Source organism: Ahaetulla prasina, chromosome 3 (genome assembly GCF_028640845.1).
Source record: "Ahaetulla prasina isolate Xishuangbanna chromosome 3, ASM2864084v1, whole genome shotgun sequence".
In the NCBI taxonomy this organism is placed as follows: Eukaryota; Metazoa; Chordata; class Lepidosauria; order Squamata; family Colubridae; genus Ahaetulla; species Ahaetulla prasina.
Genome location: NC_080541.1, coordinates 35,792,743 through 35,818,801, shown reverse-complemented (window position 1 = coordinate 35,818,801; position 26,059 = coordinate 35,792,743). Strand labels below are relative to the sequence as shown.

The 26,059-nt window shown below is 38.3% G+C and overlaps 1 protein-coding gene across 1 annotated transcript in view; it reads left to right on the top strand.

Moving 5' to 3' along the window:
* RIPK2 (receptor interacting serine/threonine kinase 2) overlaps nucleotides 1-26,059 on the top strand; it is a 34,500-nt gene that overhangs the window by 6,513 nt on the left and 1,928 nt on the right. The window contains exons 2-9 of the mRNA XM_058175521.1: nucleotides 11,257-11,410; nucleotides 12,634-12,789; nucleotides 14,018-14,172; nucleotides 15,728-15,777; nucleotides 16,065-16,226; nucleotides 18,963-19,048; nucleotides 21,756-21,851; nucleotides 24,375-24,459. Coding sequence (XP_058031504.1) covers nucleotides 11,257-11,410; nucleotides 12,634-12,789; nucleotides 14,018-14,172; nucleotides 15,728-15,777; nucleotides 16,065-16,226; nucleotides 18,963-19,048; nucleotides 21,756-21,851; nucleotides 24,375-24,459 — 944 coding nt within the window. The remainder of the gene's footprint in view (nucleotides 1-11,256; nucleotides 11,411-12,633; nucleotides 12,790-14,017; nucleotides 14,173-15,727; nucleotides 15,778-16,064; nucleotides 16,227-18,962; nucleotides 19,049-21,755; nucleotides 21,852-24,374; nucleotides 24,460-26,059) is intronic.

Sequence of the window (26,059 nt, the reverse complement as noted above, 5' to 3'; positions counted from 1 at the left end):
TGTTGATTCCATTTCCTTCAGGTTTAGTTTTCCTTGAAATCAAGAATGCCAGCATTTCTCCATGTGTTTTTGCTACTTTCATTTCCTCAATTACAATTTACTTCTTGGTTAATATAAAGTCAGTCACTCCTGATGAGTTTTGGTTTTCCTATATGGCAGAACTTAACTATCCAAATTGTAAACATACCTGATCAGTTTTCTAGCCAGAACACTTTCTAAAATACTAGCACATAAGGCATACTAAATAGGAATTATCCCCTTTTCAAGACATCTGGTAAAAATGCTAATATGTTAACACACTGTCTATATTTTGGAATTGAGATGTGGAAGACTTCTACAAATATTTCAGAATAGAACTACAGTTTTGAAAAGTAATCTAATGTGCCTATATTTGTAAAACTACTTCTCGTTAGTACAAGCAAATACAAAAAGGCAAAATCGATATTGCTCCCTATTGTTCAATTACTGCATAGACTTGCAGGAATATAAAGTTATAGATACACGTAAAAATTGTAGGCCCAAAAAGAGAGAGGAGCTTAAACAATTCAAGGTAGAGTCAGTAGGGCTGACTGTCATTAGCAGAAAAGTGGAATTAAAGAATTATTTAAAACATCTTAAGGTTAATGGCTGGAATCTTGACAAGATTCATTTGTACTATGATATATGTTTAAATTTTCATTGTATTCCATATTTATTCCTGTTGAATAAGCGTAATTGAGGATGTTTCCTGTTCATTTAATGAACATAAACTTTTATTTCACTTCTTTCAACTATAAATTCCTTAACAAAAATTTTATGATTCCTTGGCTTGTTGGCAAGCTGGCAAGGAGATACATTCAAAGGTTAGTACACTACAATAACCAATAGTTATCTATAGGTAACTAGCTGATGCATCTGGATGAAGAAGAAAAGGGGCAAGGCTGAAGAGTTATGCAACATAGAAAGAGTAGTAGACAATAAAAAAGCAGTCCTATAAATTGAATATCCAGCCCTGTGCTGGATGCTTTGGTTAGTTATGAATTAGATAGAATAATAATGAATTTGGAAGGGATCATTCCTGCTCAATTCCAGATGGTAACTAATAATATACAATTACCTGAATGTCCAGTTCCACTTTCCGAAGCTCAGATCAAGTTTGTGTGTGTGTGTGTGTGTGTGTGTGTATTTTAAGTACACTTACAAGTGTTAATTTTTATTTCTATCATCAGCTGGTCTTTATTTATTTAATAAATAGAAGTAGCTCCTGGGGAGGAAAGCTATGACAAATCTAGACAGCGTACTAAAAAGCAGAGAGATCACCCTGCCAACAAAAGTGCGTATAGTCAAAGCTATGGTTTTCCCAGTTGCAATGTATGGCTGTGAAGGTTGGCCCATAAAAAAGGCTGAGCACCAAAGAATTGAGGCCTTTGAACTCTGGTGCTGGAGAAGAGTCCTGCGAGTCCCTTGGACTGCAAGGCAAACAAACCTGTCAGTCCTAGAGGAAATCAACCCTGACTGCTCTTTAGAAGGCCAGATCCTGAAGATGAAACTGAAATACTTTGGCCACCTAATGAGAAAGAAGGACTCACTGGAGAAGAGCCTAATGCTGGGAAAGATTGAGGGCAAAAGAAGAGGACGACAGAGAACGAGGTGGCTAGATGGAATCACTGAAGCAGTAGGCATGAGTTTAAATGGACTCCAGAGGATGGTAGAGGACAGGAAGGCCTGGAGGAACGTTGTCCATGGGGTCGCGATGGGTCGGACACGACTTCGCAACTAACAACAACAAAGCACCACTTTTATTTTCAGTATTTCCTCTTAATTCAGTTAATTAACTGGAGAGCCAATTTGGTTTAGTGGTTAAGGCATCAGGCTAGAAAGTAGGAGTCCATGAATCCTAGTCCCACTTTAGGCATGAAATCATCTGGGTAACCTCGTGCCTGTCACTCTCTCTCAGCCCTAGAAAGAGGACAATGACAACCCGCTTATGAAATCTTGCCAAGAAAACTGCAGGGACTTGTCCTGGTAGTGGGTAGGAGTCAGAAACTGACTTGAAGACACACAGACTCCTTACTTTCACTCTTACTTCCTTATGGTTCTATCTATAGTACATGCAAAGACAGTTTACTGAAGACTTCCTCTTGGGGAAGCTGCTCTGATTTCCATAGGAGAAGCCACATTCTGTGCTATCATATAAGACACAGCTATGTTTCTATTAATAAGAAACATGAACTCAATTCTGCTTCTACAGGATGAATCAAAGCACTTATGCTGGCCTAGATTTTGCTCATGCTAACAGCAAAATATTTTGATTTAAAGAGATGGGAATAGAGCCAAGATATAACCAGTGTATGTGTTGCTAAGCACCATAAAGAAACAAATGTCAGACTGACAGGTGTTGGGGGCAAGACACAAGCTACATGTGGTATGAAATAACTTGGTAACAAAAGAAAATCAGCAATGCACGCAGTTTATGGTTCTTTATTATCTTTATTTAGTAGGTATACAACTCTTTACTTTAAATTTATTGAAGGTAAAGAATAGCATTATGATATTTTCCCCAATAAAAACAAAAGTGCTTGAGTACAAAAGAACTGAGTAAGAATTGAGTAATAAGAAAATAAGTTGAGTAAGAAAAGAACAAGAATTGAAAAAGAATAAATTCATTTAAAATCAACAAGCACAATTTGTGCTTTGAAAAGATAATTATTTTCTTGGATCTAACTCTCTTGGCCATCGGAAGGTTGATAAAAGCTGGCTTTTTCCTTATGTTTCAGAGTTGGGATGTTATGCTTTCCTGTTCGCAAGTTACATTATTATTTTAATTTTGGGCAAATTGTGGATTTCTTTTATACAGATTTTTTTTTTTGCAAATGTACATAAAATGAGCAGCCATATACATTTTCTAAATAAATAAAGTGGGAAAGAAACTTTAGCATTCCCTAAAGTTAATTATGAAGGTATGCAACTTCTCTTAATGCAGTATGTGGTGCAAGAGGCAGAGGTAGGACTTTTTTATCACAAGGTGAGAATATTTAAGTATTAAAACAAGCACCTTAAACCAGGGGTGAAATCCAGTAGGTTCTGATAGGTTCTGGAGAACCGGTGGCAGAAATTTTGAGCAGTTCGGAGAACCAGTAGTACCACCTTTGGCTGGCCCCAGAGTGGGGTGGGAATGGAGATTTTGCAATATCCTTTCCCCAGGAGTGGGGACGTAATGGAGATTTTGCACTATCCTTCCCCTGCTATGCCCACCAAGCCACGCCCACAGAACTGGTAGTAAAAAAAAAATGGATTTCACCACTGCCTTAAACCCATATAATAGCTAAAGCGCCCATTTTGCCCTGTCACTGTCCCAATCCTATACCTTTCCCAAAATGTAGCCTACTGGAATAAGCATTTGGGTGAGAGACTCTGAAGGCTGAAAAAAGGTATTGTTTCGTTTTTTTGTGAGAAACTGCAGATAGCAGCACCTTGCTGCTCTTCAAAGAGATGCATGGAGACTATCAAGATATTCAGTAATGGCAAGTCACTTTTGTAATATTGTTAAGAAAATCACCTGGTGATCTCTTGTAGTCATCACATTCTGAGTTTGTCTCAAGAGAATTTGCCTTTCTGCAAATTTAAACACCCCTTAGAATAAGTTCTAGGCAGTAGTGGGCTCCAACCGGTTTAACAATCGGTTCTGTGGGGGCGTGCTTTGCACGCAGCCTTCAAAATACAACAATTTGAAGCTTAGCTGCTTACCTTCTAAGGCAGCCCCAGTAAATAGAACAGTGGAGGCGCAGAAATCAGCTGTGCCATGTGAATCAGCTGAGCCAGAAAGAAGGAAATATAGCATAGCATAGCATAGCATAGCATAGGGTGGGAGCAGGTGGATGGGACCAGCTGATTGTCAGAACTACCAGTTCGTCGGAACCGGCAGCAGCCCACCACTAGTGCTAGGTCACTCGCTTTCAAATTCCCAGCCAGTTATGAAAGGATGATACTCTTATATAAAAGGCACATGTAACTTTCTGACCTTTAAGTGGCAGCATTTTGGAAGCAATAACCAGCAGACTAGAACCAAAAATAAATAATAACTAGATTTAATCAGAATACAGTATGTATGATTATTCCTATTAACTTTTCTGATATTCAAAATTTCACTTCAGTGATAACGTCCAGAGACAGTTTACATGGCTGCATCTAAGAGTTGGGTCTATTGGTTTTGCCATTTTAGGATGATTATTTGCCTTCTGATAAACTATTAACAGCAAAGCTGTATTCTGAGAAGCCTTTGTGAAGAAATGACAGGACAACCATGTGTGTGACTCATGAATGCTTTTCTAGCAAGCCTATTGTAAAATGTACAAAAGGGGAACTTCTTAGACATTTTCCAGACAGTGAGATGTGATTTTTGGGAGGAGTTGATAATGTATCTCTCCCGAGAGGAGAAATATTGCCTCCCTCTTGAAATGCGATTAGAAATATAGAAACATAGAAAACTGACTGTAGTTTCCTACATAGATTGGTGTGTCAGTTTCACATGGTGTTGTTTGTCACTTTCTAATGAATAATAATTTGCAGTTCCCAAGATTATGTCCTTTGCATTAAACAAAGCCCACTTCCAATCCAACTCATTGGCTGATTGTTTCTTAGCCTCTATCTATAAAAGGTTACAATCAACAGCCTCTTCACTAGCATCTTTCAAGTTTGTTAGATTTCAAATTTTCCAGTTTTTTACCTAATTTGTTTGCTTGCCAGAATACATTTGGGACAGTGGTGGGTTTCAAAAATTTTTACCACCGGTTCTGTGGGCTTGGCTTGGTGGGCCTGGCATGTCTTGGTGGGCGTGGCAGGGGAAGGATACTGTAAAATCTTCATATTCTCCCCAATCCAGGGGAAGGTTACTGCAAAATCCCCATTTCCTCCCGATCAGCTGGGACTTGGGAGGCAGAGAATAGATGGGGGCGGGGCCAGTCAGAATTTTTACTACCGGTTCTCTGAACTACTCAAAATTTCCATTACCGGTTCTCCAGAACTGGTCAGAACCTGCTGAAACCCACCTCTGATTTGGGCATGTATTTATCATACTTATACTTTCTCTCTCTAGATTTATATGTATAAAAATTCCACTCTCATCTTCTGTGAATGATACGTATCTTCCTCAATCTTGGGTCCTCTATCAAAGGTCTAGGACCATGATGGTGAACCTATGGCACGCATACCACAGGTAGCACATGTAGCCATATCAGTGGGCACACAAGCTCAGCTCCGGTGCATATGCTGGCACTGGCCAGTTGATTTTCGGGCCTTCTGGGCCCACCAGAAGTTGGGAAACAGGCTGTTTCCTGCCTCCAGAGGGCCTGGGTGGTGGTGGGGAAGGCCTGTTTTGCTCTCTTACCTGGCTCCAGAGCCTCTCTAGAAGTCTGGGGGAATGGAAAATTGCCTTTCTCACCCCTCCCCAGGCCCTCCAGAGGCCAGAAACGGCCCATTTACCAACTTCCATTTGGACAGGAGGTGACGTTGTTTGCTGCCCCCAGCCCCCCGCGGAGCCTCTCTAGGAGTCTGGAGGCTGGGGACAGCAAAAAAGTCAATTCCTGTCCAACCGGAAGTTGGTAAACGGGATGTTTCTGGCCTCCGGAGGGCCTCCAGGGAAATGGGGAAGGCCATTTTCCACCCTCCCAGACTCATAAAAAGGCTCTGGAGACAGGTAGGAGAGAAAAACGGGCCAACCGGGCCATCGCGTGTTGTGGAGAAAGAGTTGCGTGTGCATGCGCGGGGGTGGGGGTGGGGCACATAAAATTATGGGTGTGGACATGCACCCCCCCGCGCGCCCCCTCTTTCTGGCACGCAATGGCAAAGAGTTTGAAGGTTCTGCTCAGGATCTTAGCTGTCCCTGGCACTGCAGTTGTTTGGACAGAGAACTCTATTGTTGTTCATGGAATCTGTTGGAGCAACTCTTCTAGTTTAGGAGTCATAGTCTCATAATTACATAATAACAGAGTTGGAAGGGACGTTGGAGGTCTTCTAGTCCAACCCCCTGCCCAGGCAGGAAACCCTACACCATTTCAGACAAATGGCTATCCAACATTTTCTTAAAAATTTCCAGTGTTGGAGCATTCACAACTTCTGCAGGCAAGTTGTTCCACTTATTGATTGTTCTAACTGTCAGGAAATTTCTCCTTAGTTCTAAGTTGCTTCTCTCCTTGATTAGTTTCCACCCATTGCTTCTTGTTCTACCCTCAGGTGCTTTGGAGAATAGTTTGACTCTCTCTTCTTTGTGGCAACCCTTGAGATATTGGAACACTGCTATCATGTCTCTCCTAGTTCTTCTTTTCATTAAACTAGACATACTGAGTTCCTGCAACTGTTCTTCATATGTTTTAGCCTCCAGTCCCCTAATCATCTTTGTTACTCTTCTCTGCACTCTTTCTAGAGTCTCAACATCTTTTTCACTCAATGTCTCGAGTGTTCCTACCACCACTGGGACTACTTTGGCGTTTACTTTCCACTTTCCACTTTCCTTTACTTTCTAGTTCCTCTTTCAGATCTTGGTACTTGTCCAGCTTCTCATACTTCCTCTTGATGTTGCTGTAATTTGACACTGCTCTATCACCACCGCTGTCTTCTGATGAGTGGCTGGATAATATAGTATATGATAGAGTACCACCTTTGATATGGAACTCTTGGATTAAACTCCTGACTGGTACCTATTTTATCAATGGGGATCCTTGAGCAAAGTGTCCCTAATGCTTCACCTGCCTACCTCAAAAGTGTGACATGAACAAGACACATCATTCCAGCTCAGATGTCGACTGGATAAGAAGGTCCTTGATAGATGTTGGGGAACTAGGACAATCTGATGGTAAAATCTGGGACACTGCCCAGATTTTCTGTCTCTTCTCTCTCTCTCTCTCTCTCTCTCTCTCTCTCTCACACACACACACACACACACACACACACACACACACACATACACAAAGGGAAAGGGAGAAAATAAGTGTAGTTTATTTGAATGTAATCAAAACCTCTGCTCATGAGTTTCTCCCAAAAAATTCTCCAAACAGACATAGGTAATATGTTGTAGGAGATGATCAGGCTGAGGAAGAGGTCAAATGTCATCAGTTTCCAGTCCATTTGCACCTAAGTCCGGCCCACCTTGAATTCATTGACTCTTTTCTACAACCAATTTGCTTTGACTGTTAGTAGTTCAGATTCTTAAGCTTGCAATAAAACTTTACATTCATTTGAACTGCCTGGATTTCCTGATTTCTTGCACTTGACACAAGCTATATTTCAGATTTCAGTTGAAAAGAGTCAAAGCTTCAGCCAAACAAGTTAATTTCTGGCTTGCAACATTTTGAAAATTAAAATAGTGCTAACATTAATTCATATGATGAAGACTTTGCTTTTACTCTCACAGTTTGGCTTTAGTTAGTGAAAGGTTTTAAAAAGGTATACTACCCCTGCCAATAATGCTGAGTGTTACAGTTTGAAATGATTCACTACTGTGATTCCTTCTTTTTTCTTTAACTTTACACTGAGGTCTTCGCTCTGCTTGATATGCACATAACATGTTCTTACATTTTGTAGCCTGTTGTACCAAACAATGTTGTAGCTGGTTTCTGGCTTTGTAGAGACAATGAATATATCATACTTTGTTGTGGTACTTGGACCTTAATTTTCAGCTGTGATTTATGATTAGCCTACTGTTAATAATGCAAATTAGCAATTTAAATGACAATATATGTTTTGCTTATGGTTCATTGATTTATTTCTAGTTTGTTTCTGCACCTTTCCCAAAGTTAAAATTGTTTTATTGCATAAATACCAGGAATTAATCCAACTCCATTTTCGCTGGCAGAGGACTGCAGGAAGCCGTCACAGTCAAAAATGTAGCCTGGGAAGGCCATGTCAGCCTCCTGAGCTCTGTTTTCGCTGGCAGAAGCACCACAGGCCGGTCCTTCGCTGTTTCCAGGTGGTCCCATGGGCCAGATGCCCTCTATGGGGTTTGAGTTTGACACTCCTGTCTTAGCCGATCACTTTCTGCCAGTCCAGCTTCCCTCAAGTGGATACGAAGTTTAAATAAGTATGACCAATAATTCTTGGTCTCTAATGAGCATCCATATTAAAAGATTATCTTGTTGTATCAGTGTCATTTGAATGAGTGTCGTGATGCATATAGGTATGCATACAGGTAGTCCTCAAGTTACAACAGTTCGTTTAGTGACCGTTCAAAATTGCAATGGCACTGAATAAAATGACTTCAGACTATTTTTCACACTTATGACTGTTGCAGCATCCCAGTGGTCATGTGATTTACATTCGGATGCTTGACAACTGATTCACATTTATGATGGTTGCAGTGTCCGGGGGTCACGTGATCCCCTTTTGAAACCTTCTGAAAAGCAAAGCCAATGAGGAAGCCACGTTCACTTAACAACCATGTGACTAACTTAACAACTGCAGCAAGAAAAGTCGTAAAATAGGGCAGAACTCACTTAATAAGTTTCTCACTTAGCAACATAAATTTGGGGCTCAGGTGTGGTCATATCTTGAGGATTACCTGTACAATTATTTTTGTTGGCTGTAGGTTTCTCTTACATGAATGAACAATGACCATGCTGCTGCAGGTTTTGTGATCCGGTATGTCCTTCCTCAACATCTTAAACGTGGAGCTTGTCTCATTCCTGAATTGTTTCAGGAAAAAATGGCTAAGAGCGGCAGTTGGTACTGCCATTAGTAGATGGAGTAGTGGAACAAATACATGCCTTTGTTTTTGGTTCTGTGAAGGGATGGGAGGGTCCCTTGTGGCTTCAAGATTGAAAAAAACAGTGGGATGTATTCCTCCAGAGTGCTTCAAGAACACTCTGTTCATTGTGAAGCACAGCATCAAGAAAAATTCATCATCTTTGTGGCAAGCATGAAGCTAAATGAATTGGAACATAGTCTAAAGGAAAAGGCTTTCTTCTCCAGAAGCTTTGGAGATTTGGTTTTGTTGTTGTGGCCAACCAAATTTTTTAGATTCCATCTGTGGAAATAAGATGAGTGTGCAAAATTAAAAGGTGTATCTCATAAACTGGCTTCTTAAAGCATTTCTGAAGCATCACCCTCCATAGTCTAGTCCAGTGATGACTAATCTTTTTGCCGTCACGTGCTAAAAGCAGAAGGAGCATGGGGGGGAGGGGGGTCGTGTACGCGTGTGCTCACGTCCATAATTCAATACACCACGCTCCCCACGCCTGCGTGTGTGACACACACACCCCACGCTCCCACTGCTTTTGGCACTCAATGGCCCGGTGGGCTCCCCTATTACATAATAACACAACTTCACATGCTTGGTAGAATGATTGACACAATCATTGCGCAGACTGCACTGGCTGCCTGTGGCCTTCCGGGTGCGCTTCAAGGTTTTGGTGACCACCTTTAAAGCGCTCCATGGCATAGGGCCGGGTTATCTACGGGACCGCCTGCTGCTACCGAATACCTCTCACCGACCCGTGCGCTCTCACAGAGAGGGACTCCTCAGGGTGCCGTCAGCGAGGCAATGTTGCCTGGCGACGCCCAGGAAGGCCTTCTCTGTGGGGCTCCCACCTCTGGAATGAACTGCCCCAGGACTTCGTCAGCTTCCGGACCTTCGACCTTCCGCCATGAGCTTAAAACATATCTATTTAATTGCGCAGGACTGAGTTAGTTTTTAGTTTATGGGTTTTATCTTGGGTTTTAATTTTTATATTTTTAATTAAGGCTTTTGAATAAGTTTTTTAATTGTTTTTAGAATTGTATTTATTGTATTTCTTGTTTTTAAATGCCTGTAAACCGCCCTGAGTCCTTTGGGAGATAGGGCGGTATATAAATATAAACAATAAATAAATAAATAAATAAATAAATTATTCTTAGACTGGGAAAAAATCCAAACAACCAGTAGAAAGCAGCAAAGATGATTTTCTTTGTTGTATCTATCCATCATCTGAATTTTGCAGCTCAAATATGGTCACCACGTCAGGTGAATTGGAGACGTGAAACGACTATTGGAAGATAATTAAAATTTGGATGCCTTTATTAGAGGCAAAATTCTAATTCCCACAAAGAGTAAATACTTATTTTTCATCACAGAAAACAAGATGAAGCTATCTTGTATGTACTCTTCGGCATTATGTCAAATAAAACTAGTAATACTTAACTGGTTTTATGAGCATTAACATTTAGTTTGTTTAAAATCAAGGAAAAGGAAGAAATTGAATACTAGTTAACATGGGACTCATTTTTTCCATGGCTAGCCAATTAAAAACAGAAGTTAAAAATGTGGAAATATAAGAGAAGGATTAATTTTGTAAAGAAGGTTTTAAAGGTATTAAAATGGATAAGCTATTATTATTATTATTATTATTATTATTATTATTATTATTATTATTATTATTATTATTATTATTTCATTTACACAAAATACACAGCAAACAAGATAACTATGCTGGATTTCATATCACAGATCACTAGTCGAACACTTCCCAAGTGTTTAGGACTGCGCGATGTATCAGCGAATTATGCGAGCAGATCCCAGTAAGGTGACCAATGGTGATCTTGTCAGCGCCAATTGCTTTTAAATAATAATTATTAGTATTAGTATTAGTATTAGTAGTATTATTAGTATTATTAGTATTATTAGACCAATACCAATGTGATGAAGACTACTGTAAATATTATGATTATTATCTCTCAAAATCATTTGTACGCAGACAACACGCTATTTAGAAATGGAATTTTTTATATGTAATAAAACTTTTTAAAACATGGAAAAAAACCATCTAGTTTGCAGACGGCTTGTTTTAATAAAACATACAGTAGTTGAGTAATCTATGGAAATACAAAAAAGAAGCTAACATTTTCAAACGGCACTTTTATTCACGCCTAAAATGGAAGCAGAAATTCATGCTATGATTTGGTCCCGGTTTAAAATTCTAAATTATCTTAATGTCTGAACCAACTTGCTAGGACTGATTTTAAGGTAAAAATGTATAAAGCTGTAGGAAATATAGTTTGCTATATTCCACAGAATGACTAGCAAAATAAAAACTAGCCCCAAAATGGAAATCCTGAGAATAGAATTAAAAACAACTGTATATTTTCAGCAGCTGGTGAAACATGCAAAGAGAAAGAACAGATTTAAATAAATTAATATGTAAACAAGACTTATTCTTTTCCTTTAGCTGTGTCTTTCCACAATGTACATTTTAAGTCTATTAGCTGAAAGATAAGTAAATTTGACTATTGTTTTACCATTTATTCTTGTAGTGAGCGAGACAGTCTCTTAAAAGAAGCTGAAATTTTACATCAAGCAAGATTCAGTTACATTCTACCAATTTTGGGAATTTGCAATGAACCTCAGTTTCTGGGTATTGTGACAGAATATATGCCTAATGGATCACTGAACCAACTTTTATATGAGGTAAGTATGCACAATTGTAGCAAGCGTTTAGAGCTACTTTATTAATTTTAAAATAAGGAAACCTCAACTCGTATTTGCTGGAGAACTCTGGGAATCGAAGTGCACGTATTTTTTAATTGCTGAAGGTGAGAAATACTGAGTTAACTTAATGCATCAGAAAGAAGAGGAGCACATGTTCTGACCAGTGTTGTGTCTTAGTCCAGAAAGGGACAATTTGAGAACAAGTTCCCCATCTTCATTCATTGATATGGAATGACAAATGCTTTTATGGAGTCTCTAAAAAGTTACTGAATATAGCCATTCTCCAGAATATATACATTTTTTCATTATTATATTCAAAATGTTGTTATAGATTGAGAATGAGTATGAAATAGTTTTAGTTGTGTAATTAATTTATTAATTTTTAATTGTGTAGTTTTAATTATTGTGCACATAAATAAACTGATGGCAATTGGTAAAGGGTAAAGATGTTATCTAGTTGAGGTCAATTCTTGGTGACTTAAGGAAGACTTCTTCAGGTTATCTTGACAATAGCAATAGCACTTATATACCACTCTACAGTGTTTTACAGCATTCTCTGGTCTGTTTACAATGTCATATTGCCCCCAAACAAGTTGAGTTTTACTGATCTCAGAAAGATAGAAGGCTGAGTCAACCTTGAGCTATTCAGGATCAAATTCCTGACTGTGGGCAGAATTTGCCTGCAATACTACATTCTATCCATAGTATCCCATTACATTGCCCATGTCAATCAGGGAGAAGTTACTGGTTTGTTGAGGACCTTGTCAGCTAAAGAATTCTGACTGCTAGGGTCCAAAAAAGAGTCTTCCCTGTGTTTGCTTCGGTCTGTGGAACATCTCCCCCCACCCCAGAGGTGAGGTAGACCCCAACTCTCCTAGCCTTTTGCAAAGGTTTGAAAGCAGGCTCTGCTGCTTTGCTTGGGGCTCACACAGCTGTGGGGCTGGTTAGTGCCCTGAAAAGGGTCCCCCCCACCTTTTAATTAACTGTTAACATTTTAATCATCCTTGCTTCATTTAAATTTTATATGCTGTTTTTAGATTTTATAATACTGTATTTGTACTGTGAGGGAGATGGATGGTTTTACAATTTGATAAATACATAAGCCGGTAGATCAGCTAGTTTCAAGATGCTTTTTCAATCATTCCATTCTGTGTCTCTATATCGCCATGTGTTGTGTTGTGTTCTTTCTCTTTTCTAAATAGAAAAACATCTATCCTGACATTGCTTGGTCACTCAGGTATCGCATTTTGTATGAAATTGCTTTGGGAGTAAATTATCTTCACAACCTGAGTCCTCCACTCATGCACCATGATTTGAAGACCCAGAATATTTTACTTGACAGTGAGTTCCATGTTAAGGTAAGACTGGGCTTTTCTACAGTGCAGAAGTAGAAAAATCAGGGATAGAAACTTTACAGTACAGTACAGTACCGTGTGCGGCCCTCCCGAGCTCTGTTTTAACTGGCAGAGTTGCAGGACGCTGTCGCAGCCAGAAACGGAGCCCGGGAGCCTATTTTTGCTGGCAGAGGCACTGCAGGCTGGTCCCTCACTGTTTCTAGGGTGGCCCTGTGGGCCAAAACTAAGCACCCTGCAGGCCGAATGTGGCCCACGAGCCTTGAGTTTGACACCCCTGTTCTAGCCTATTTCACTAACAGCTCTTATCAGGAAATTCCTCCTAATACTCACTGTGGATTTCCTTTCTTTTAATTTTAACCTGTTAATCCTAGTCCTCCCCTTGAATTTCAAGAGATCAGTTTCCATCTTCTTTTCTACATACCATATTTTTAGAAGTTTGCAAATTATTAAATTTCCTTTCAATTTTCTTATTTATTTGTGTGATTGATATACAGAAAAGCAATATATTGTGGTTTAGTAGATAATTGTATTGCTCATATTTATGTCTTAGAAGGGGAAGTAAAAATTGCCACTTACTAAATGAGAACTTTAAGAAGGTTTGTGGTGACCATGATTTTAGTTTTATAACATAAAATATTGCTGTTGGTAAATTTGAACTCTGCTCAAGGTTAGTCTAATGGAGGGGTGAAATCCAGCAGGTTCTGACAGGTTCTGGAGAAGTGGTAGTGGAAATTTTGAGCAGTTCGGAGAACCGGTAGCGGAAATTTTGAGTAGTTCAGAGAACTGGCAAATACCAGCTCTGGCTGGCCCCAGAATGGGGTGGGAATGGAGATTTTGCAGTATCCTTCCCCTGCCACGCCCACCAAGCCACTCCCACATAACCAGTAGTAAAAAAAAATTGGATTTCACCACTGGTCTAATGACTTAAGAATATGTCTAGAAAAGCAAGTGACATATATGTGAGTTGGCAATTACCATATTATCTAGTTTAACAAATTCTCACAAAGTATTTTATGGTTTCATTCTTTCATCAGCCAGTCCCTTTTGTTTTCTGAACTGCCTACCTTTTTGAAATAATTGTTGCAATTTTAAAGTTCTGTTCAAAAGAATAAACTTCTTTCCATAAAAACAGCCTTTCATTGACCAAAGTAGATATTTTTAATGGACTTAACCTAAACCTTTGTGTCTCGGAACTGCACGTGGTGACCTGAGCTTCTTTTCCATCTTTCAGATTGCAGATTTTGGTTTATCAAAATGGCGCATGGTGTCCATGACACTTTCAAAAGGGGATAAATCAATTTCTGAGGGAGGGACCATCATTTACATACCACCTGAATGTTATGATACTAGCAAAATCCGTTCAAGTGTAAAGCATGATATATACAGGTATATTATTCTGTTTTGGATTTTTGGAACAATGTGTGCTTATTTTTAAAAATATAAAATATTAAAAAAAAATCAGCCATATCGGGCATTGCAGATACTGAATGTAAAATGCAGTGGGATAAAAATAAAGGCCAAAAATGTTGTATACCTTGGTGTCTCAGTCTCCATAGAAATACTTTATACTTCTTTGTGAAGGTTAAGATCAGCACATTTTTTTATTAGGAAGATTGTTTTCTTAGTGGTGTTTCTAATCAGCCTGTTTGGGGTATATTTCTTTTCTTTTCCTGTTCAATAGCAGTCAACAAACCAATGCACTTTTGCATCTGGTATTTGGCAGTCAGTTTAATTAAATTTTTAAACTGCCTCTCGAGTCAATTTAAGGATGGGTTCCTATATACAATTATGACTTTGCTGTTCAGTTATGTCTTGCATAATGCAAGTTTTTTCATGCATATCTTCTCTCAGGCTTTGTACTGTACACATGCTTGAAAAATCTAATTCATCCCTAAGTTTCGAATAACACACATACACACATGTATCTTATTGTGAAATAGGGTCACAAAAATGTTAAGCCAAACTCATTATTACTAGCTTCCTGAAAGGAACATTTTAACCCTTTTCAGGTTACTTAAAGCAAGTCAAGCATATTTAATTAATGAAAAGCTGCCCTTCAGAAAATTTTTACAGGGGTATTAACTAACTAACAATGAAAGTCAAGGTATAGAGTTTGCAGATTTCATTAAGGACTTTGGCTGCTTCAGTGCTTTATGCATGCACATTAGCAACAAACAATGATACATATCAAAAGCGCCTGCATTCAGGTAAACTCTGGTTTAGTGAAATAACTGCTTTGGGTTCTCTTTCAATATAGCTTTCTGCATATTTTCAAAAATATTGCTTCCTTTCTTTAATTAAAAAGAAAAGCTTAGTCCTATACATTGAATGTAGGTTTATCTTAATCATATGTTCTTGAATAAAGTCAGCTTCTGATTTTAAGATGCCATCTCTTGTATGGAAGGAAGTTTTGCTATATTTATACAAAAAGGGGATGTATTCAATAAAAAATAGATGTGAAATCTTCCAAAGTTTCCTTTGTAGCTACATAAGAGTAGAATTAGCATGGAAACCTAAAATGTACTCTATTTAATTTCTAGTATGTCAGGGATATATTGATCTAAGAATGCAATTGATATAGTTAATATTTAAATAACATTTGAGAAAGTATCCTTGAATTTGTATTAGGTGTAATATTTATTTATTTATTTATTCATTTATTTATTTATACATACGTACATACGTACACACACACACACACACACACACACATACACAAGTGTTGTATATATAAAGAAATTACTGTGTTTTTAAGATACCAAAGGTATTTGTCCCAACTGGTCACTGAGAATATTTCTAATATACTTGCTTTGCTGTTAGATTGGGATGTAGATTTACCACAAAACAACAGTAACTGGGATATTTTCATTTTACTGAGATTATTAGGGAAAAATGAACTAATTTAAAATTATATACTAACGTGCATTTTTGTTTGTGACAGTTATGCCATTATTATGTGGGAAGTGATGTCAAGAAAAAAACCATTCGAAGGTCAGATTTTTGTCTTTATCTAATTCTGTTAAAGAATAGCTGAATTAGAATGACCTGTTAAAATTCAGATTAATGTAAACAGTATTTTTAAAGCCCATTGTTTCCCCTTTGTCTTAAGCTTGTATTGTATTGGACTATTGCAGAATATTAGTAGGGAGGGCAGGATAATACTTAGCTTTAAAAAAATTTAAATTACATTTAGATCACAATTTAATCTAAAGTGTGAATTTACTACTTGCCTTTCAATTTCTAAAATTTCTAACATAGGCATGTATTGACTTTTGCAGACGTTGTACATTACTTACAAATTATGTTTAGCATGTCACAAGGGAAGCGTCCAGATGTTGGGGAAGAGACTTTGCCCCTTGATATTCCTTACCGAGAATTGATGGTGTCTTTAATGGAATCTGCTTGGGCACCCAATCCAGAGGAAAGACCATCTTTTTCAAGTGAGTTTCCCTGTATGATAGGTAACTCAGCAGCTCCGGCTATACTCTGCTGTTGTATATTTGTTGCATCTGCTGAAGTGCTTCTCTTGCTTCAATATCAACTCTACTGAGGAAAAGCCGCACTTGAATACAATGTTCAAGACTGTTCAATGGTTGGAAGCATCTCAAGCAGGGTTGTCCAAACTTGACAACTTTAAGACTTATGGACTTCAACTCCCAGAATTCCTCAGCCAGCAAAGCAAAGCTGGCTGAGAAATTCTGGGAGTTGAAGTCCACAAGTGTTAAAGTTGCCAAGTTTGGACACCCCTGATCTCAAGTATTGCTTGGGAGTCCTTTATTTGTGCATTAAAGTTGTTAAGTATAATTTGCATTGGCCTTTAAGCTTTATTTTACCATTATAAAAATAGGACTACCTACTAGGTGGGTCTTTCCCATCACCATCAGTTGGCTGGATTCAGTGAGCAAAAAATGCTTTGGAGCAGATGTGATGTAGCACTAGTCAACAACTTGTTAAAGCAGCTATACTTTTTCCTGTAGTCATATGGGCACACTTTCCATTCCAAACACGCAAAAATACATATTAAGGAATTGTGGGCCATTGCTTGGTCCATGACCAATGAAATTGTGAAGCCCCTTTTCCCCTTAAAAATTGTAAAATTCTAAAAAATGTACAGGCCTGTTGACTAAGGGGAATGTCTACCTAATAGGTAACCCTATATTTATTTTGTGATTCAATTGCAGTGAGAAGTTTTGAGATTATCTATTCACTGAAGGTTGCTCAGTCAAGCAAGTCTTCCTTGTGCTTTTTGAAACCCTCAGTGAGGATATGTTTACTCTTTTCCCCATTTTACAGCTGAATTGCAAAACTGAGACAGTTGCTAGACATGGAGGAATACAACCAGTAATTGTCCAAGCATGTGAGCATGAGAGAAGGACCTCTTCTTGAACCATTAAAGCAACCAATTCTTAGCAAGTCCCATGTGGCTGCTGTCTCTGCCCAGCCCTGCTATGCAGAACTGAGATAGAAAGTCTGTGAATAAATTTGTGATGCATATATTACTCTTGTTTGTAAAATTGTTTAGTGCTTTAGAACAACCCAGGCAGTAACACAACCATCCAATAATATCAGATACATTTGTACTAATCAGATATCTGGTATTTGGATTCAGGAAGTCATTGATATCACAACTAATACTGTATTATTATAGTCAATTCATATAAATATTCTAATATTTAAATTTAAATAGGGTGAATATATAGAAAGCAGTCTGGTTGCTTTCTTGGGTAGAGGTAGTCCTTAGCATACAACCGTAATGGAGCCTGTTCATTACAGTGATATATCACAGAGGTCATAAAAAGAGTCGTTCATGTGACTGACTCCATTTTATGACCTTTTTTGCAGTGGTCATTAAGGAAATAAAGGTTCGCTAGGAGTGCAGGTTTGGCAAAATCTGGAAGTAAGTTTCAGTTTTCAGCAAAACCAGGTTAAAATGCAACTGCAAATGATACTACAATAATGGCCATAAATGGAACAGTGTTGTTGAGCGTTCGAAGTCCAATCATGTGACTAACTCTTACTTCACATCCAGGTTGTAAGTCCCTTTTTTCAGGTCGGTCATAACCAACATTTGCTAAGCAGCTGGTTGTAAATTGAGGACTACTTATATTTGTGTATTTTATATTGGCACACAAATCAGACAAGGTTTAAAGTGTCGGTACTCTAGACTTAGAAAAGTCTAGAACAATTTTTATATGAATACTCTGTTTTTCTCACTTTTTATTTTTATTTTTTTGCTATTGATGGCTTGAAAGATGGGCTTTCCTTGACAGTTAAAAAAAAGGGGGAGATAATAAACACATGTTTTCATTGTGTTAAGAAGGTTCTCATGCCCTTCAAGAATTCATCTCCATATGTATAGGACTTCTAAATAGATGAAGAATGGATCCTTGATTTACTTCTCTTCCCAGTTTCATGCATTTAGCTGAAGGAGAAGTTTTGTACAATTGTATGAATAGAGCTGTCTGTAGGATCTGGGCCTTTGGTTTTTTACCTAGTGTGTAAAAACCTATGGTTAAATGGAAGGGTTGCTTCTGTATTGTAGCCTGATCTCTATTCAATTTCACTGGATGACTGAAAAGAGTGAATGTGTCAATATCATTCTTCCCTTATTCTTACTCTGCAGCATACTACTTTACCTAAAGCCATGTAATATGTTTGTTGCATGCAAATTCTTAATCCTGATATTTCCTGGTTCCTGTTCTGGCTATCAGATAGCGCTCAGCTCACTATACATGCCAGTTATTCTATATTGAAATGCACTCAAAATCATATCCGATACTACATAGATGGTGATTTATTGTGTTCATTCAGTATTTCTTTTTTATTATTACTAAGAGGGAAAACTCTAAAAGTAATCTTTTAAATTATGCCTTCAGATACCTGAAATCTTAATCTTGTTTTTGATCAGTTTTGGCAAAAGTAAATAATAATAACAATAATAATTTGGTGAAAGATACTTTCTTTAAGATTTAAGGGATTTAGTAACAGTAACAGAGTTGGAAGGGACCTTGGAGGTCATCTAGGATGTAGTACTATCTAGTTTTACCCAGAAATAGTTGGTTTTGACATCCTTCAAATTGGCCATAGGGAGTATGCTTTAAAATATTTTTCAGGAATGTAATTTCCATAATTTAAACTTACTGTTAAGAGACCTAATAGTGAGTATCTTTGTTTAGGGTGCTTAATAGATCTTGAATCTGTGATGAGGACCTTTGAAGAGATACCTATGCTTGAAGCAGTAATAGATTTAAAGAGGGCCAAAGTAAGTGCTCATATTATAATCTATTATGAATAGAAATTATTCCCAAAAAGAAACTGGATATCCATGTATCTGAAGTTAGAATTCTCATACTATTAATCATATGCAGATGTTCACTTGCCCAGTCTGAATTATGCTAAGATATATGGGAGCTTATGGGACCATAAGACCACTGAGATATTTGTAACCAGAAAACTGCCCTGTTGGGGTACCTGATTACTGATACTGTAGAATTGTAAGCATGTTTAGCTAAAGGGATGTACTTGTCCATTTGTCCCAAAGGTGCTTTTTCAAGAGGTAACTGGACTTTCTGGTTTTTCTTTGAAGACGTTTCCTTATCATCCAAGAAGTTTCTTCAACTGAAGAATCTTCTTGGATGAGAAGCGAAGCGTTTTCAAAGAAAAACGCCAGTTGCGCCCCTTTCTGGACCGGGATGCCCTATCCACGGTTACTCACGCACTCGTGACGTCTCGCCTGGATTACTGCAATGCTCTCTACATGGGGCTCCCCTTGAGGGGCATCCGGAGGCTACAGTTAGTCCAGAATGCAGCTGCGCGGGTGATAGATGGAGCCCCTCGTGGCTCCCATATGACACCTATCCTGCGCAGACTGCACTGGCTTCCTGTGGCCTTCCGGGTGCGCTTCAAGGTTTTGGTGACCACCTTTAAAGCGCACCATGGCATTGGGCCGGGTTATTTACGGACCGCCTACTGCGACCGAATACCTCCCACCGTCCGTGCGCTCTCACAGAGAGGGTCTCCTCAGGGTGCCGTCAGCGAGGCAATGTCGTCTGGCGGCGCCCAGGAAGGGCCTTCTGTGGGGGCTCCCACCCTCTGGAACGATCTACCCCGGACTTCGCCAGCTGGACCTTCAGACCTTCCGCTGGGCTTAAAACATACTTATTTAATTGTGCAGGACTGAGCTAGATTTTAAATTTTGGGTTTTAAATTGGGTTTTATTTCTATTTTTAATTGGACGGGCTTTAGAATAAGTTTTTTAAATGTTTTATATTGTATTTATATTCTATTTATCTGTTTTTAGTGCCTGTAAACCGCCCTGAGTCCCTTGGGAGATAGGGCGGTATATAAATATGATTAATAAATAAATAAAAAAAAAACAACAAGGAAGCCCAGTTGCCTCTTGAAAAAGCACCTTTGGGACAACCAAGACCTGGATAACCGAGAATCTCCATAGACATCCTGTCCATTTATTTATGTATTGTTTATTTTTATTATTATATTTAATATATTTATATAATATAAAAATTATAAATTATAGTTTATTTACAAAATAAATTCATGTATTGCTGTGTTAAACAATAAAAATCTTTGAAAGCAGTTGGCTGTAGGTGAGCACATGTCCCAGATTGTGCTCTCCCACATAGCCTTACTCAAAGGCAGAACTCTTGAGTATTTTGTCTCATAATTATGCTTTGATCTCATAACACCATTTTGTTTTATGCCAATGTCTCTTCCAGGCACACTATGAGTGGAGTTGTGTCCATTTGTCCCAAAGTTGCTTTTTCAAGAGGTAACTGGACTTTCTGATTTTTCTTTGAAGACGTTTCCTTATCATCCAAGAAGTTTCTTCAACTGAAGAATCTTCTTGGATGAGAAGCGAAGCGTTTTCAAAGAAAAACGCCAGTTGCGCCCCTTTCTGGACCGGGATGCCCTATCCACGGTTACTCACGCACTCGGGACGTCTCGCCTGGATTACTGCAATGCTCTCTACATGGGGCTCCCCTTGAGGGGCATCCGAGGCTACAGTTAGTCCAGAATGCAGCTGCGGGTGATAGATGGAGCCTCGTGGCTCCCATATGACACCTATCCTGCGCAGACTGCACTGGCTTCCTGTGGCCTTCGGGTGCGCTTCAAGGTTTTGGTGACCACCTTTAAAGCGCCCATGGCATTGGGCCGGGTTATTTACGGACCGCCTACTGCGACCGAATACCTCCCACCGTCCGTGCGCTCTCACAGAGAGGGTCTCCTCAGGGTGCCGTCAGCGAGGCAATGTCGTCTGGCGGCGCCCAGGAAGGGCCTTCTGTGGGGGCTCCCACCCTCTGGAACGATCTACCCCCCGGACTTCGTCAGCTTTCGGACCTTCAGACCTTCCGCCGCGGGCTTAAAACATACTTATTTAATTGTGCAGGACTGAGCTAGATTTTAAATTTTGGGTTTTAAATTGGGTTTTATTTCTATTTTTAATTGGACGGGCTTTAGAATAAGTTTTTTAAATGTTTTATATTGTATTTATATTCTATTTATCTGTTTTTAGTGCCTGTAAACCGCCCTGAGTCCCTTGGGAGATAGGGCGGTATATAAATATGATTAATAAATAAATAAAAAAAAAACAACAAGGAAGCCCAGTTGCCTCTTGAAAAAGCACCTTTGGGACAACCAAGACCTGGATAACCGAGAATCTCCATAGACATCCTGTCCATTTATTTATGTATTGTTTATTTTTATTATTATATTTAATATATTTATATAATATAAAAATTATAAATTATAGTTTATTTACAAAATAAATTCATGTATTGCTGTGTTAAACAATAAAAATCTTTGAAAGCAGTTGGCTGTAGGTGAGCACATGTCCCAGATTGTGCTCTCCCACATAGCCTTACTCAAAGGCAGAACTCTTGAGTATTTTGTCTCATAATTATGCTTTGATCTCATAACACCATTTTGTTTTATGCCAATGTCTCTTTCAGGCACACTATGAGTGGAGTTGTGTCCATTTGTCTAACAAGATATCCAGTGATGAATCAATATCTTTAAATATACCACTGAACACTAGTATACAAGAGGTAAAACATTTTTTCTATTATCATAAACACCTTAATATGGTTAAACTGTTTTTTGCCAAAGATCAGTGGTCAGTTTTGTAGAAAGTCAGAGAGAATATAAGGCTTGAACCTGCAGTAATTGCAGGTAATTGCAATTGCAAGTAATTGCGAGCAGCTGCTGTTAATAACAGACTGTCTTACCAGTCTGAGCCACAGAGGTCCATATTGGGTTGGTACACATCAACGTCTCATCCAGTGATGCAAGATTTATGATGAGCTAAACAATAAGCTCTTTGCCAAGAATTAACATTCAGCATTTCAGACCTATGTTGAAGTTCTGTCAGGGGATAGCTGAACAACTTTATACTATGCTAATCATAGACATACCTATAAATTAGCATATTCATAGACCCTCCTTAAGGCAGGAGATAAACCTGATAAATGGCAAATGCCCAACATGGACAATTGCTGATATCTGTTTACCACACTATGAAACAGAGGGACTTCTCCTCCATGTTTGAATGCCACAGAGCAGATATGAATTTTAAAAAGAATAGCTTCCAAAAGGTGAAACTGGGATAACATCTAGGCACAGAGAGGTGTCTTCAGAGCACTGTTGTCCTTGAAATAAATAGATCTTCCAGACCTTAAAAGTCAATATTATTTCAGAAACCATATAATATTTGCATGACTAGTCCATTCCTCTATCGAAGACACTGAAAGATACCTAACACGGAGGGTCATTTCAATCAGCCAGTAGCTGATACTCTCTGTGCTGTTTAATCCCCAGGAAGGGTTTGGAAAATGCCTGTGTGGAAATTTCTGAACTTTGGAAGGGCTCATCCTTTTGAAAGATCAGATAGTCAAAAACACTTTTATAGTTTTTCTTCAGGATGGGAAGAGAAACTTTACAGCATATCAAGAGGTATTAGGCTGCCTCCTGCTGTGTTACCTGTCTCATTTGGGACAGATTGTACAATGGGAAATTGCACCACATTTAAGATCGCGGGGTCGCGGTGTGGCTCAGGCTGTAAGAAGCCTGTTATTAAACACAGCTGCCTGCAATTACTGCAGGTTCTAGTCCCACCAGGCCCAAGGTTGACTCAGCCTTCCATCCTTTATAAGGTAGGTAAAATGAGGGCCCAGATTGTTGGGGGGGCAATAAGTTGACTTTGTATATAAATATACAAATAGAATGAGACTATTGCCTTACACAATGTAAGCCGCCCTGAGTCTTCGGAGAAGGGCGGGATATAAATGTAAAAAAAAAAAAAGATATAGCATCCTTCCTAGAAGTTTTTAAAAGAGGAAAAAATAGTTTTTCTCATTGGGGAAATCACTAGCTTTCATTCACCGAGAAATACCACAGACCTTTGGAGAAGAGCAAAAAACCTGTAAAAAGGAGATACAATTCCACCATAGTCTTTGATCATTTCATACTAATGGGTCAACCTTTAATTTGACCCTGTATTTGGTGAATATCCCTGTAGAACAAGAGACTAGGCATAACGGATTGATTTAATGACAACAACAGTGGTAGAGAATCTATATAGTTATTAACGTTGGATTAGGCTTGGAAGCCTTGGGTTCAAGTGCACCATCAGCCATAGACGTTTCCAGGTAACTTTAGGCTAGCTACATTCTCTCGGTGGGATGTTTCTCACAGACTTGTCATTAATTAAAAGTATAGACATGATTGATGTCATTATTAATGATAAAATGCCAAACAATAAAATATCATTGGTAGTTTTCATGTGGAAATTTGAAGGCGAGTGACAATGCTATTTTATTATAGACCTCTGCGTGTGTGTGTGTGTGTATTTAAGGCAGTGAAAATGTTGTCCCTTGATGAAGAGCTGTATGCATGAATTGTACAATGAATTTAGCTTTGGTTTACCACAAAAATCTTTGCACTACTTTTGTTGCATTCTAAATCAACCACAATATGGTTGAGTCAATTAGTGATTGTGTGTAGTACTTATCATCAACAATTTTGAATGCAAAGTTTTAAAATAACTTTCCTGGCACCCACAGACAGATTAGATTTTAGCTATATTGATCATCAATTCCAAAAAATTTAGCCTAAACAAATTTGAAAACCATAAGGATGAGTAAAATTATTCTAGATACCTTCAGACCTCAATATATAAACTCTGCAATACTAATTCAGAAATATATCCTACTGATGAGTATGCAGAGAAAAAACCCCAAGATGTTTCATAAATGTGGGGCACATGGACTCAAGCCATTATTTCATGTACTTCATACATGTCCAACTCGTGGGCCACATGAGGCCCTGGACAGCTAGTATTGCAGCCCCATTATAATTTTAAAGCTGAAAATAATCCCATGATACTATATATAATTTTATAGTAGGTTTTTCTTTGTGTGTGTGTGTGTTTATTTTAATTACTGATAAGAAACTAGGGTTTTAAATATATATAGCATAATCACTAGTACATTTTGTGGTCATTGTACTTGTTTGCTAAATTTTACCAGTTGAGAAAATTAAATCTTTGTTCCATGTGATTCTGTTCTTTCCAGAATTCCTGTTCATCCCAAGATGCTCAATCTTATCCGTCAAGTCTTCCCCAAAATATATCAAAACCATGCAACCTTCTTTCAGATGGTATGTACTCTGCATACAATTGCAGTTTGATTGTTGGCAATTACACAATCCTCTTATGAGTACCGATAAAGAAGAATATTTGCAGCACAGGGTTGAAATGTGGGGTCCTTTGTCTATTCTCTGAGCTTGGTTTTATTTATTTATTTATTTATTTATTTATTTTTTCACACAGTATATGTAAGCATAAGCATGAAATAATTATACAATGTATAAGCATATATATGAGTATGAGTATGTAATAACTATATTAATTGGATATAACGAAAGAAAACAATAGGACAAGAACGGTATGCTCTTATGCACGCCCCTTACAGACCTCTTAGGAATGGGGTGAGGTCAATGGTAGATAGTTTTTGGTTGAAGCTTTGGGGATTTTGGAAAGAGACCACAGAATCAGGTAGTGTATTCCAAGTATTAACAGCTCTGTTACTGAAGTCATATTTTCTGCAATCAAGATTAGAGCGGTTAACATTAAGCTTAAATCTATTGTGTGCTCGTGTATTGTTGCAATTGAAGCTGAAGTAGTCTTCGACAGGAAGGACATTGTAATAGATGATTCTATGAGTTAAACTCAGGTCATGTCGAAGGCGGCATAGTTCTAAATTTTCTAAACCCAGGATTTCAAGTCTGGTGGCATAAGGTATTTTGTTGTATTCAGAGAAGTGGAGAACTCTTCTTGTAAAATATTTCTGGACACGTTCAATTGTATTGATGTCAGAAATGTGGTATGGGTTCCAGACAGGCGAGCTGTATTCAATAATTGGTCTAGCAAATGTTTTATATGCTCTGGTTAGTAGTGTAATGTTTTTGCAGAAGAAGCTACGCAAGATTAGGTTTACAACTTTTAAGGCCTTTTTTGCGATGTAGTTACAGTGGGCCTTGGCACTTAGATCATTTGATATGAAAACTCCAAGATCTTTAACAGGGTGGGGGTTATCTGTAAGGTAATGTCCATCAAGCTTGTACTTAGTGTTTAGGTTCTTTTTTCCAATGTGTAAGACAGAGCATTTGCTGGTTGAGATTTGGAGTTGCCAAGTTTTAGACCATTCAGATAAAAAGTCAAGGTCTTTTTGAAGGGTAGCTGTATTGTTGACGGTGTTAAATAGTTTGACATCATCAGCAAAGAGAACACAATTACTTGTAATATGGTCACAGAGATCATTAATGTATAATATGAAGAATGTTGGTCCAAGAACGCTGCCTTGGGGAACGGCGCTTTTGACAGGAACAGGATTTGATAGAGCATTGCTAATTTTGACCACTTGTTGTCTGTTTGATAGAAAAGCTGTTATCCAATTGTGAAGGGATCCTGAGATGCCAAGTTAAGTTGTTTTCTTGAAGATGTTTCCCAAAGTAGACAACGTTATCAGTGCTAGAATCTTCAGACTAGCACTGATCATGTTACTTAGTTTGGGTAATGAAATTTCTGCAAGAAAAACAACCGAGCTCAGAGATCACCAAGGACCCCTCACCTCTTATTAGTACATCATAACTAGATAGTGTCTCTCTGGTTCACAGAAAATAACTTTTGATGTTATAATGAGAGAAACAAGAGAAAAAGGAAAATCCATCTACTGGTTGTGTTGCAGCCATTTGGTGT